This window comes from Pinus tabuliformis, chromosome 5_2 (genome assembly GCF_031772625.1).
Source record: "Pinus tabuliformis cultivar Carrire ecotype Pingquan chromosome 5_2, CPIR1, whole genome shotgun sequence".
NCBI lineage: Eukaryota > Viridiplantae > Streptophyta > Pinopsida > Pinales > Pinaceae > Pinus > Pinus tabuliformis.
This window is the reverse complement of record NC_142306.1, coordinates 876349548-876364678: the sequence shown is the minus strand read 5'-3', so window position 1 is coordinate 876364678 and position 15131 is coordinate 876349548. Positions and strand designations below refer to the sequence as shown.

Sequence of the window (15131 nt, the reverse complement as noted above, 5' to 3'; positions counted from 1 at the left end):
AAAAAAATGAAAAAGAATGAATATTTTTGTACCAAACGATTTTTTCCCGATTATTTCCGATTATTTCCTGATAATTACGATTTTTTCCGATTTTTTCCTCGCGCCGATATTATCCCGATAACGATTAATGCAACATTGGTGCACATAGCTCATATAAAGTCAATACCAAAAAGAAAATATAGAAGACCTATCCTTAATCCAAGGTTCAAACAAGTTGAAAAAAATATTTCCATAAGATGGGATCTATGATAGCCTGCATATTATTCTAAAGTTATCAAGTTACATCTTTTTGGGCTCCCCTTTTTTATGCAGAGTAAAACATTTAGGATTAATACAATCTAGGATGGATTTTTTGCTGTACCTATGATAAGCTTTACAGGTACGGCAGGCAATTGATTTAGCACTGGGGTATAAATAAAATCCATATTTTGAGGATACAGTTCTTTGGGAAACCAGCATTGTATAAGCGTCTAGAATTGTAGAAAAGAGAATGTCGACTGATCAAAGTGTTAACCTCATCCATATGCTTCATATGTGACATCAACCAACAAAGACATCTGCAAAACATCTGAACACAGGAAGAAAAAATAAGCTCCACTTCATGTAAGACTGCCATAAGCATTAAATACTCCTGCATGAAACCCTTTGAAATTGCTTACAAAGAAAATCAAGAAATCTAGCAAGCTTCTGGTTGTGTAGAGCTGCATAAACCAGTCCTCTTTACTTGAAGTGCTGTCTAAAACAATACTATCATCTTGCCAAGCAGTGACTTTGATGGTATACAAGAAAAAGTCAGAAAAATATAATGCATTTTCACCTCTGGGACACCTAGTTGTCATTAAGAAAAAGATAAGTGAGCAAAAACTCTATGCCCATATCAGCATCACCAAACACAAAAATTAGCTAAAGCGGCTAGTGGTATCCTTGGCCAGCCTGAAGATTAATAAGATTGACATTAAAGAGTTACAAATACTCTTTTATACTCTAGCTATATAGAGCCCCATGTTGGAATACTAGATAATAAATTTCTCTTGCCAGCCCTACCACCACAAATACATGCAGTGATTGAGTTATTGGAACATCTCTTGCAGTAGAAGTCAGTTAATGTTTCTCTTTTTCTTATAAATTAGATGCTTTTATCAGAATAGACTAACATAGTAAGCAGAAGCCTTATACTATTTGCTATGCAGGTCTTCCTAATATCCCTTGATTAGATTACGTTCATGGAACCATCTTACTATAGTTACGTACATTTTTCTAATTCTTGAAAACGGAATATCTTCGTGGAACTATACTTCTTTGTAAAATATAATATAATTCATAAATTCTATGATACCTATAACTGTATAAGTATAAAACCATGTATATAATAAACCTTGATAGCACCCAAAATGGATTTCTCCCAAATTCATTTGGGTCACTCATCAAAGATGGTTCATAGGTATTGTTATCTTACAAACCTACACTTCAAATCTTACAAAGTGCAACCCTGGCTGCACTTAGGATGATTGCCCAATGTCACCAGAGCAATAATTTCTCTCACTTTAGGCCAGTTCGGGTAAACCCAAGAAAAGAAATGCTTTTGGCATTTTATAAGATGGATAGTGGAATTTAACAAGACTAGTGTCTATCCAATTGGGCTATGGAGTCAGTGCAGATTTAGGACTAGAAGGTTTGGATATGACAGAAAAGATATAATTAAGCTATCATAGATGTGCCGTAACTAGTCCAAAACACATTTTCAGGATATGCAAGAATAAGGTACGAGTTCTTAAACAAGATATACTGTCACAACCATGACCTCAGAGCCAACAGCGATGTGCAACCAAAAAATAAACGAGGCAGCAAACAATCAAAATTACAGCAGCAAGATTTTCAGCAAGTCAATATTACAACAGGAATTAGGAAGGCTTTAACAACCTAAACCCTAATATCTTCTTCCAGGACAAATCCATCCTTCTACAAAGATTATTGTAGCAGCAAACTAGTGAAAATTCTTACAAAATCCTAGTAATCCATGGACTTGAATTGATGCCCTTCTTCCAATTCTCCCAAAAGATATTCAGTAAAACACATGGGAGAAATCCCTCTCCTCCGAGTTCCAACGATGCCTTTGGCAAATGAGAACATATCTCTTTTTACAACTTTCATTTCAACCATTTAAATAGATATTATATCTCTGATTCTCTAGAAAGCGTACAATCTTCCATATTGCTACTAGTCTTCTTTCTATGCTACGAGATCCTCTTAAAACAGGTAATTATTCTTCACTTGAGTGTTTTGAATGCCACATGGCATCTTCACATGTAATGTGTTATCGTCCAAAAATGTATGAACAATATGACTTTGTAATATCCCCAATTAAATTAATTTTGTTAAGAAGAATTTCCATTTTTGCAATTTGGGTGTTGGGAAATATTTTGGCATGTGAACTTAGGAAAAGTGGGTAGAGGGAGTCCCCACTTAATTTTTGGAGAAATGGAGGCCACTGACATTATAGAAAATGAAAAATTAAATTGATGGTGGGATGTGGGGCCACCCAAAGGGGTAATTCGAACCCCTTAGGAGAATCGAGCTAGGTAGAAGGAGGTCGAATTAGTGCAGCCCACCAGGAGATAAAAGGGGCATAAAAGATATATAGACGGAAGAGGCATATTTTGAGGGATTTTGACGAATTGAATTTCTGAATTTGAGTACTCTTGAGCTAATTAGCCAAGACTACCAATGTTGCTTAGCACAAGGAGACTTCCGGTCAGAGATCTTAGCTCTCACTTCAGTGGACTTAGAGTGCCACCCTAGGGGAGTCACTTGATACCTATGAAGCTCTTCCAGAGTCGGGACAAGGAGCTTGTTTCCACTTCCATGCAGCATAAGGATGTTGTAGGAGAATTCACACCTCTTGGGGGAGCCAGCTGTGGAGAAACTTAATCACTGGAATTTTTAGGGCTGAATTTGAGCTATATTTTCAGGAGATTTTAAGTGGCTTGTAGGTCAGCCAGTGAGGGATATATCAGGGCCAAATAATTGCATTCCAAGGACTACACAGTCTTCTGGGATAGGCACATGTGGGGCATAGGAGCGACATAATTTGTGGGCTTGGTGGCTGGAGGAATTAAGGGAGAATTTGTGGGGCAATTGCAAGAATTTTGGGGAGCCCTTTTCTGGAAGATTGGAGTAGCAGCAGCTCATTTTGATCCAGGTGGATATTGGTGGCCACCTGCCAAGTCCACCTGGACCCCCACCATTGTCTTTCTCAGCATTTTCAGTTTCCTTAATTGTAGCACAACTTACTATTTTTAGCAGTTTTTCGGGTCCTGAACTTCCGGAGCCGTTTTGAGGCCCTAAACGACGTTTTTTGGGAAATCTACCGCAGCGATTTTTCTAATAAAAATCGTCTTTTCCGTCGTAGTCCTCGGAGAGATCTTTCCAACGGGCTATCATGCACGTCAAACGGAGATAGTATGACCAATTCGCGACCCCGGGAAGTTGATGTACCAACTTACCCAAAAACGGGGCCCACAATTTGGCGTTTCATCTTCTAGGGTTAGGTTTTGGAAGGTGAAGGGTTTTCTATTGTTTCTCAACAATAAATAGGCCTCCGAGCCTCATTGTAAGACAGTTCAGAGGCATGTAGCCATCACATCTCTTCTTAGAGATAAGCTACCATCGCCCTAGCTAGTTTATTTCCATTTCTGTTGTAAGCATATTTGAGTATTTTCCATTAATGAAATGAAGTATTATTTCCGCTGCATCTTTGTGTATATGGTTATCTCTGTAATTTGTTGCGTTCCTGTTTAAATCCGGATCACATTTCTAGGCAGTGCGTTCAGCCAGTGAGATTGGAAATTCACACTTTTTGTGGGTTCTACAATGGTGGGGTAAGGGACCAATTCTTTTAGGGGTCTTGCGGTGAAAATTTAGTGGAGGCATCAGCTGCATTTTCAGAGGAATTTCAGCTCTATTACAGTAGAGAATTTTTGTAGTTATTTGGCAGCGAATTGGGAGGAGTAAGCTTAAATTTGGGGTCCCGGGTGGTCGGTCAAATTTGCCCAAACCCTTTCTTTCTTTTTGTGGGTTTTATGTGGGGAGACTCCAGCAAAAATTGCAGAAATTTATGGGCAATTTTGAGGGGTCAAATATGTTGAGAAATCTATGGGGCAATAGTTAGGATAATTTCTCTTTATTTGATAACTGCTTGTGATATCTTTTTACATTTTCTTACTTATTAGCTTCTTCCCTTGTTATTATGTTTGTTATTATCATCAAACAGCTACCAAAACAAGAAGAACAATAATACACAAGAACACGGGATATACGCTACAAGGCAAGGCCAAAACCTCTCCACTTGAGAGGAAAACCCGTAAATCTCTTCTCTTCTTATAGATTCTTCAATTGACGAATTCCAAGACCAATACCCTTCCAAGACCAAGTTCAACCTTCTTGATGATGTGCTTCACTTGTCCAAGTCAAACGCCGTCAAATCTCTTCCAGCAACACAACTTCGACCCCTAGCTATAGAATTTCGGCCTCTACTGCAGATCTGAAATTTTTGGTCCCCTGCAACAGCTACTACATCCACATGTGTGAGCGAAATTTATCCTTACAAGGCCTCCCAGCAACTTCACTTGGCTTGCTTCCTTGACTAGGGCTAGAAGGTGACCTAATAGGCTCCTCTTCCAACAACTTGAGAATTTCGGCCTTGAAGCAGTGAACCCTAGCTCTTCTTCTTCGCACATGTGAGAGAGAATTAGCCCAAAAACTTCTTCCTTTGTCCTTCTCTTTCTTCACTAACTTTCTTGCTCTTCTCCTTCGCTTAGATGATGAGAAGTGAATATGTGTCCAAGGGAGGTAGAGTTCCTTCCTTTATATAGGCTTCTAAGGTCAACAAGGCTCCTCTAAATAGGTCGACTTCTTAGCTGGTAGACCGACTTGGTTTTGGAGGGTATTCAGACACTTTTAAATACAAAAACAATCTCTTTAACAAGTTAGAATGTGCCCAATGGGGTCTTCAACGTATGACAATGACTTGTTTGACTTCTTGACCTAGGACAAACCCTAGAAGCACTGAATGGGTGCTTAACCTCCAAAATAAAAGACCTTGAGCATGAAACCCATGCCCAACAATAATAATAATAATAATTTTTCTTTCATTCTACAGCATACAAGAATCAAAAAGTACATTTCATATTTATGAAGACTGATCCTAGTTACACATTTTTCAACACTCCCTCTTAACTAGGGAGGTATTCATAAATGGTACATGGACATTCTCAATCTGAAGAGATCTCATAAGAAGAGTTGGATTGGTAACCCATCTATTTAGCATCATAACAACCAGCATTGTCATATAGCAAGGCCTTGAATAACAGCTCTATCTCTCCACAAGATCAAAGCACAATGTTGGCGAGACCAATGATTTATAGACACCTTCATCATTGCCTATCAAGGTACATACCCGACCTAGGTGTTCATAAGGTATGACCTTCCTGGACTATTCTTATCTTGGATTCCCAGTCCTCAAAGAATATCGATCCTCTACGACTACTCTTATCTTTGATGCCCTACCTCATCCTCAAAGAGTATCAGATGCCAAATGCTTACCCACCCTCCATTCTTTCTTCCCAAGTGAAGAAAAGAATGATGTGTCTATCTCTCCCTCTCAACTAGGGAGGATATACCAACTAATCCAAGCTTGTCTCTCAAATACACAAGCATCTTATTAGGAAGAGATTTTGTCAAGATGTTAGCTACTTGTTCACCAGTGGAGATATACTGTAGTTGCAACACACCGTCCTGCACTAGCTTTCAAATGTAGTGATACTTGTTGATTATATGCTTTGTCTTTCCATGAAACACTAGGTCTTCAGACAACCTTATACAGCTGGTGTTGTCACAATGTATCACTGGAAAGTCCATACGTCCTTCAAACAAGTCGGATAGTAGCTTCCTCAACTAGACTATTTCTCTGCTAACTTCACAAGCTGCAATATATTTAGCCTCAACACTACTCAAAGCAATTGATTCTTGCTTTCTGCTCATCCATGAGACCATGGAGGATCCCAAACTAAAACATCCTCCTGTAGTGCTTCTTCCATCTTGCTCACTGCCTCCCCAGTCAAAATTTGTATATCCAATCAAGTGGACATCATTCCTCCTATCATACTTCAAGCAGTAGTGGATTGTTCCTTGCAAATATCTCAGTATGTGCTTGGCTGCTATCCAATGATCATGCTTCGGCTCAACTTGGAATTGACTGAGAACATTCACTGCAAAACATATGTCTAGTTGAGTATTCACCAAGTACATCAGTGAGCCAATCAATTGTCTATACTTGGTTGGATCCACTGTGCTCGATTCGGAACTCCTTAGCCTTTTCAAGTTTGTGATCATGGGTGTTGTCACAGGTCTACAGTCCATCATGTCAAACCTCTTTGGCATCTCAATCACATACTTTCCTTGACCTAGATAAATCTCATCATGTCCCTACCAAACTTCCAGTCCCAGATAGTAGTGCATCAGCCCTAGATCCTTCATGTCAAATTTTGTTGCTAATTGCTTCTTGCACTCTTGGATTCAACCTTCCACACCTGTCAAGATAAGATCATCCACATTCAGAAGAATGATTACATGCTCATTCTTCACAACCTTGATATAGAAATTCGGATTAGCAGAACTCTTTGTGAAGCCCAGTTTTTGTAGGTATGCATCCATCCTTACATACCATGCCCTTGGTGCTTGCTTAAGGCCATATAATTTCTTCTTCAACCTGCAAATATAAGCCTATCTATCTTTGACTTCAAATCCCAAGGGTTGCTCTATATAGACTTCTTCATCAATCGTTCCATTCAGGAATGCATTCTTGACATCCATTTGATGAATGTTCCATCCCATCAATGTTGCCAAAGAAATCAGTGAACGTATAGTTGTATACCTTGTTGTAGGAGAAAATGTCTCTTCATAATCGATGTCCTCTTGTTGAGATAAGCCCCTAGCCACAAATCTTGCCTTATACTTATCAAAACTTCCATCTGCCACATGTTTAATATTGTAGATCCATTTGGAAGTTACCATAGATTTGTCTTCAGGCCTAGGTACGATCTCCCAAACTCCATTTTTCATTATCAATTGATACTCTTTATTCATGGCATCTTTCCATTCTTGATGTTTGACAACTTCTTCAAATCTAGATGGCTCTGCTTCTATCAGCTTCATCATGTACGTTGTATATCCAGAATATCTTTTGGGCTTCTTACTTTCCCTAAATGTGCCCTTGATTGCTCCATCTCCTTTTATATCTAATAGGGTAGACTTCAACCAGTTAGGTCTCTTTCTAGTTTCGGGGATGCCCATCAGTTGCAATATTTCACTGGGACCTTCATCTTTATGATTTGATTCTTCTTACTCCCTTGTACCTTCCTCTTTAAATATAGGAAGTTCTTCATCATCAAAGTCCTTCAGGAGATCCTTTGATTTCTTGAATGCAATACTTTCATCAAATATCACATCTCAACTAACTTCTATTCGATGTCCTTCCTTTATGTAGATCCCGTGTGCCTTTGAAGTATTACTGTAGCCAACAAATGTTCCTTTCATGCCTGAAGGATCCAATTTCTTTCTCTTGTCTTTCGGTATATGAATATAAACTGGACAACCAAAAATTTGGAGATGGTCCACACTTGATTTCTTCCCAATGAATGCTTCTTCGGGAGTCAAGTTATCTAGTGACATGTGGGGGCTTCGATTTTAAATGTATACAACAGTCATAGTTGCTTCACCCACAGAAATTTCAGTAAATCTTGATCATGTAACATGGTTTTTACACTTTCTTCAATGGATCGATTATTTCGTTCTACAACTCCATTTTGTTTGAAATTGTATGGGACTATTAGCTCCCTCTTAATCCCAGCCTCCTTACAGAAAGTTATGAGTTATTTTGAAGTATATTCTCCTCCATTATCATATCTTAAGATCTTTATGCTCCTTTCTATAAGGTTCTCTACTTCAGCGTTGAATTCTTGAAATTTATTGAATACTTCATCCTTGGATTTCATCAAATAAACCCAAGTTTTCCTTGAATGGTCATCAATGAATGTCACATAATATAGATGACCTCCAAGACACTTTTGAGTCATGGGACCACAAACATCGGAATGAATGAGATCCAGAATTTCATTTGACCTTGAAGCACTGCTTCCAAATGGTATCTTAGTGTTTTTCCCCGATGCACATCCCTTGCATACCCCTCCATGATCTTCCTTGAGTTTGAGGATGTCATTTACTATTGTATTTAGAGTTGGTAAGATTCTATAGTAAAGATGACCAAATTTTCTCTGCCAAGGTTCACATTGGCTCACTTTAATGTGAACCAAATCTTGAGCGAGGGGAGTTATTATCAACCTCTCAAGTCTTCCTTCACGGATCCCAATCATCCTTGCATCTTCTATGCTCGAGTTTTTATCCCATACTACAATCTTTCCATTTGTGAAAGCAATTCTATCACCCTTATCTTCTAGACATGAAATGGAAAGTAAATTCTTGTGCAAACTTGGAACAGACAAGATATTGTTGAAACTTGAGATGAATATTTCCTCCATTCTCCGGCTCTAGCGAGGTTGATCCAATTGCTTTCACAGGGTAGCTCCCATTGTCACCAAGTTCTCCAGAGTAAGAGGACTTTACTTTTGACAATTTTTATAGTTGCTTGTGTTGACCAGTCATATGTCTTGCTGCTCCACTATCAATTACCCAAAAAATATCATCTTGAAATGTGCCAGTAAGTGCTAAGAATAGTCCTTCGTCCTTTCTTGATGCATTGGTCAATTCCTTTTTAAGAGAAAATAAGAGATCCCATACTTCTTTAATGCCCTTCTTGAGATGACTTGCCACCATTGTACACTTCTTTAGGAACTTCTTCACTGTAAAGGAGATCTTTATTATGCCCTTAGCCAACCTTAGCTCTGATACCATGTTGAAAAATCTATGGGACAATAGTTAGCATAATTTCTCTTTACTTTATAACTGCATGCGATATCTTTTTACTTTTTCTTACTTATTAGTTTCTTCTCTTGTTATTGTGTTTGTTCTTATCATCAAACAACTACCAAAACAAGAAGAACAATAGTACACAAAAACACAAGATATAGGCTACAAGCCAGGGCCAAAACCTCTCCACCTAAGAGGAAAACCCATAAATCTCTTCTCTTATAGATTTTTCAATTGACGAATTCCAAAACCTCTTAAACCAAGTCTGACCTTCTTGATGATGTGCTTCACTTGTTCAATTCAAACCCAGACAAATCTCTTCCAGCAGCACAACTTTGACCCCCAGCAACAGAATTTTGGCCTCTACTGCAAATCTGAAATTTTCAACCCCTTGCAACATCTACTAAATCCACACGTGTGAGAAAAATTTAGCCTTCCAAGGCCTCCTAGCAACTTCGTTTGGCTTGCTTCTTTGACTAGGGCTAGAAGGTGACCTAATAGGCTCTTCTTCCAACAACGTGAGAATTTCGACCTTGAAGCAGCAAACCCTAGCTCTTCTTCTTCGCACGTGTGAGAGAGAATTAGCCCAAAAACTTCTTCCTTCGTCCTACTTCTTCACTAGCCTTCTTGCTCTTCTCCTTCGCTTAGATGATAAGAAGTGAATATGGGTCCAGGGGAGGTCGAGTTCCTTCCTTTATATAGGCTTCTAAGGTGGATGAGGCTCCTCAAAATAGGCTGACTTCTTAGTTGGCAGGCCAACTTGGTCTTGGAGGGTATTCTGACCAATGTTGCATGAAGCAGGGACGAAACAAGGACGTTTTTTGGAAGCGGGGACGCGAAAGCGTCATTTTCCAAAAATCTAGGAAGCGAAGCGTCTATGGAAGGGTCTGTTATATATATATTTTTTTATATTTTTTTTGAATTTATATTCAAAACAAACATCCCAAATACCAAATTAGTTGTAGAAGACATGAAAATATGCACATTTTTGCATAAATCAAGACAGATATGGCATCCATGATTCCATTGTAGTTACTAGTATGTACATCAATGATTAATTATTCGAGCATCAACCATCTATATTCTAGCAATTACAAACATACATCAAATTTTTAAACATATTATAAAACATAAAACATTTAAGCATATTATAAAACATAAAGCATAGAGCATATTATGATTTATCTAGCAAGTGAGCAACTGTCAACATTTGTCATGTCCAAAATTCAAATAATAATGTTTACAAAATAGGTCACTTGGTCATCGCCAAGGCAAAAAGGTTCAAATTCACAAGCCTACAAGTCTAATGATTAATCTATGACAAAAGTAGTATATTGTGAATATATCTACTAATCTCTCCTCCTTCCACCACGAAGAGAACGTGGCAGTGGGCCTCCACGTGGTGGCAATGAAGAAGACGGTGCCTATGGGAGTTGTGGCACTGAAACTGATGAAGACGAACCCCCTGTTGTTGGTGTTGAACCATAGAACCTAGGAACCAAGGGACCAGATGGGGGTGGCATCTCAACATGATCATCATAATCCTAGAATCGCTCAAAAAATTCATATAAAAAAAACACTAGTTAACAAAAAAAAATTTAAACATGAATTAGAGAAATGCTTTATAAGCAAAATTCATACCACAATGGACACACCTGGATAAGAGCATCCTCTAATTGCTCTAATCGCAACACTCCATCCTCCAAATTGGGCTCCTCTGGATTCATGTCCCAAATCTTAAGGTCTTTATTAGTCTTTGCATTATCACAGTAATGGGACAGCAATCGCAAGTTGTAATGAACATAAACCAAGCTCTCTGCCCGCTCTAAACTCAACATGTTCCTTTTAACACTATGGATGAAAGAATAAGAGCTCCAACACCTCTCTGCAGAAGAAGTGTTTACCACCTGTGATAGCACCCGCAATGCCAAACTCTGTAGAAGTGGAGTAGCCCCTCCATGCATGTTCCACTACTCAAGAGAAGAAAAAGTCTCTCGATCTCTAATTGCATGCATGCTCCCAAATGGACCAATGTTAAGCGTATACTTGCTCAACTGTCTCCGTACCATGGCAACCTCCTCATCATCAGGGACTAATTTAATCAATGCAATCATATATTTTTCGTGAACCTTTTGATCTTGGTGTGGTTTTCTCCTGCTTCCCCCCCCCCAGGTGTTGGTGTTGAAAGGCATGATGGATGATAGTATTTAGGTGTCAAAACATATGCTAATGCATGCAATGGAACATTTAACATTTCCCATCGGTTTTCCACCTTTCACGAATATAATTGTACAAGGTGATATCTCTAGGCTCAACAATGTCTTTAATCTTCCCCAACATGCTATCCATTTGCTCATACACCTCCCCAATTATTGGTCGATTTGAATCTCCAAACTTGATCATGTAATAAATTGGTTTGGTGAATTGCAAAACATATTTAACCTGTGACCAAAAGTACATGTCAAGAATAGTGTTCTTGGCTGCATTAGCACCATCTCTATCAGTGTTAATTTCATCCCATGTTTCAGCAAACACCATATTAGTTGAAGCTTGTCTCACCTTCACTAGCTGCCTAAATGTGAGGTAATAACTAGCAAATCTTGTCTTTGCAAGTTTAAGCAACTGCAACTTGGAGTAAGTGCCATAGAAGTAGTTTACCCTTGTATGCCCTGTGATGAATTTAATGATTTGCTTCCCTCTCCTGTAAAGCTCATTAATCCACCCACATTCTTTATGCTTCACAATATCATGCATCAAAAGGTTCAATGTGTGAACCAGGCACCCAGACCAAAAGATGTGTGGATGAGTACGCTCAATAATTTTTCCTGTTGCCTTACAATTTGCTGCATTATCTGTGGTCACTTGAACCACATTATTCAAACCAACATCTTTGATTGATTACAATAGGAGATCTGCAATGTTTTGGGAAAATGCACTGATGGAGGAGGAGTCATGACATGTAATAAAAACTACCCCACTAATAGAAACACCAAGAACATTTATCAAATGTTGGTTTCTAATATTTGTCCACCCATCTGATACAATGGATACCCCACAATCTACCCACTCATTTGTAAAATGTGTCAAAGCTCTTTAAACCTTTGCTTTTTCTCTTTCTAATAACATTGTTCTAGCTTTCTCATAGTTGGGGGACTTGTATCCTTTTGGGGCTTCATTGACGGCCTTTACCATTTCATGTCAATAGGGAGAGCGAAGCACATTGAATGGTACACCGCAAGCACAAAAAAATCAGACTATCTTTCCATCCACACCATCGCTCCCAGCAACATTAAGGAAATCCCCTATTGTTCTTTTACCTCCAAAGCTTCCAGAAGTACCATGAGGAGATGACCTACCAAATCTAGAGGTTGCACTTGATTTAAAATGAGTTTTTTTTTTCTTGCTTTTTTGTTGTGCAACCTCCTCTATTTGGATGTATTTTCTTCTTTGTTCAGCTAAAATGTTTGGGCAAATTTGTATCCCCAGAGCATCCTTTTTTCATCACTGTCCATCACTCCACAAATATGCCTCCTCACATGGGTATATGAACGACTAAATGGTTTTCCTCCATGACAACCATGAGGGCACAAAAATTTGTAGCTTCCACCACCCTTTCCCCCTTCAAGTTTGGTCACATAGTTCCACAAGGGTGTTAATGCAGCTTTCCCCTCTAGTGTTTCAGTTTCCCCTTCAGGTTCAACTTCATCCCCTTCCTTTTCAAACCCTTCCTCCTCATCATACATTGGGTCACTCATATTGGAACCACTATCCTCTTGTGCTTCTTCCCTTCTATTCCTACTCCCCTTTGCCATCATTAAAACCAAAAGTAGAATGATACATAGAAGCCAAAAGAACACCATCTTGGAATATGGATATAGGTTGTGGACAATCTACAATTAAATGAGCAAGTAAAAAGAATGGGAAAGAGTAGGAGAGGGAGGAGAAAAATACAAAAAAAAGGGCAAAAAAAATAAGGGAGTTTGGGGTTTGCACTTACCTCTTTAGCTCTTGTAGATAGAAGTCCTTCAAGCTCCTCCTCCTTCTCCTAGCTCCTCCTCCAAGCTCTCCTCTCTTCTCCTCTCTTTTCCTCTCTTCTCTAGTCCAAGCTCTCATAAACTCAAAGTAAGAAAATGAGAGATGAATGGAGGCTTAAATCCCTTTGTTCGTCACCCTAACACAAAGTGGACCCACCCCCAACAAAGCAAAATGCCAAAAATTTAAGAAAATAAAAATAAATAAAAACAGTGCTTTTTTTGGCCACACAGCGAAAACGGACGAAGTTGTATGAAATCGCTCGCGATCCGTATGCTTCGTACTTCGAAGCGTGACGCTTCGTACGGCCAAAGCATCATACGAAGCGCGTTTCAGTCACACGCTTCCGAAATTTCCAGGAAGCGTGTTTATCAGCCCGAAACGCGTTTCGATTTTTTCGAAATGCACTTCCTACAACGCTTCCCCCATGCATCCGTATAGATCGCGGATCGGGGTTTTGATCCGGGGGGGGGGGGCGTTTCCTACAACACTAGTTCTGACACTTTTAAATACAAAAATAATTATTTTTACAAGTTACAATGTGCCCGATGGGGTCTTCAACATATGGCAATGACTCTTTTGACTTCTTGACCTAAGACAAACCCTTGAAGCACTCAATGGGTGCTTGAACTCTAAAATAAAAAACCTTGAGCATGAAAACCATGCTCCAAAAATAATAATAATAATTTTTCTTTCATTTTAAAATATACAAGAATCAAAAAGTACATTTCATATTTATGAAGGTCGAACCTAGTTCAACATTTTTCAACAAAATACAGGGTTGTTTCCAGTTTGGAGCGGCAATTTACACCAGGCAGGGCGTAGTCTCTTCTGGGAGCTTTTTCGGTGCTTGGATCCATTGATTTGACACTTGGGTTTGGCCTCGCTTGTTGTAGCAAGCCCAAGTTTCTCTTATCACAATTATTGTACTCATAATTTATCATATTAATACAATGGCTCAAATTTTTTGCCCACATTTCAGTGTCTAATTGTGTATCGTTCTGCATGCTTGAATTTTATAGTTGTAGCTAGTTCTTTGCTTATATTATCTACTATATTTTTCCATTGGGAATATAACAGTGGTATCAAAGCAAGATCTTGGCCAATTGTGGGGAAGCTAGCAAGATCATGGAGGTTTTGGCCATCATGCATATAGTGACTGGTGAATTTATGGACACTCCAATGACACTAAAAAGGGAGAGTGCACAGGGGATCATGGACTAGTTGATGAGGCGGAACCGACAGTTGAGAAGGGAAACCAATAGGTCCTAGACAGGATGCAACAAATGATGAGGACGTTGAGACATACCCAGCAGGGAAGCCACGCGCAGTCCTACGGAACAATACCCATGGCCAACCTAACTGACCTACCGTACCTCGTTTTTTGGATGAACATAAGAAGGAGAGGGAACCAGACACCTTTGCAAGTTTGATGAGGTCCTTCGTGGATTGACGAGTATAAGGTGTTGGACCCTAGGATCAAGAGGGCTCTCTCGTTTAAGGAGCATGGATCAGGGACTAGATCATCATATAGAGGAGGTGCTAGAATTGGAAACTAGGGCCAAATTCCACTTTAGACAACTCATTTGATGGAGGTGATAATTGTATTAAATTTCTCGTTTCGAGAGGACCAAAATCAACCTAAAGATCATCAAATTTGGACAAGCAAAAATGTGTTTTTGAATTTATGCGCTCACATGTGCAAATTGTTCAGATCGGCAACATCATCATGTAGGCTCATGAAGCCCAAGAGACATGTCACTTCACCCTCAACGACTTGTATAAATACAAGTGACCTCTCACCTCATTTGGCATCATTATCACTCACACATTCTTCTCTCTCCTTCTCTCATTGGTTTGTACAGCTATTGGGCAAATCTTCTCACTCACACGTGTGGCAAGGAGGACAGAATTTCAAGGACAAAAATTTCAAAAATTTTTGCAGTTTGATCAAGGTTTGACCAGCATTGACTTTGACTTTCTAGGCATCTTTTGACTTCGATTTTCATGGTGAATTTCTGTCTCAGCAGACTGCATTTTTGGGCATAGGAACCAAGGCAAAAGGAGCACTTTGACTTGTGTTGACCACAAGCCTGTTTGGTCAAAAGGTTGACTTC

General features: G+C 39.1%; 1 protein-coding gene across 5 annotated transcripts in view; it reads right to left on the bottom strand.

Moving 5' to 3' along the window:
* Positions 1 to 15131, bottom strand: part of TERT (telomerase reverse transcriptase) — a 422846-nt gene that overhangs the window by 294530 nt on the left and 113185 nt on the right. For all 5 annotated transcript variants that reach the window (XM_089437131.1, XM_089437132.1, XM_089437134.1 and 2 more), the window contains one exon: positions 439 to 568. In XM_089437131.1, the coding sequence (XP_089293257.1) occupies positions 439 to 568 (130 nt within the window). The remainder of the gene's footprint in view (positions 1 to 438; positions 569 to 15131) is intronic.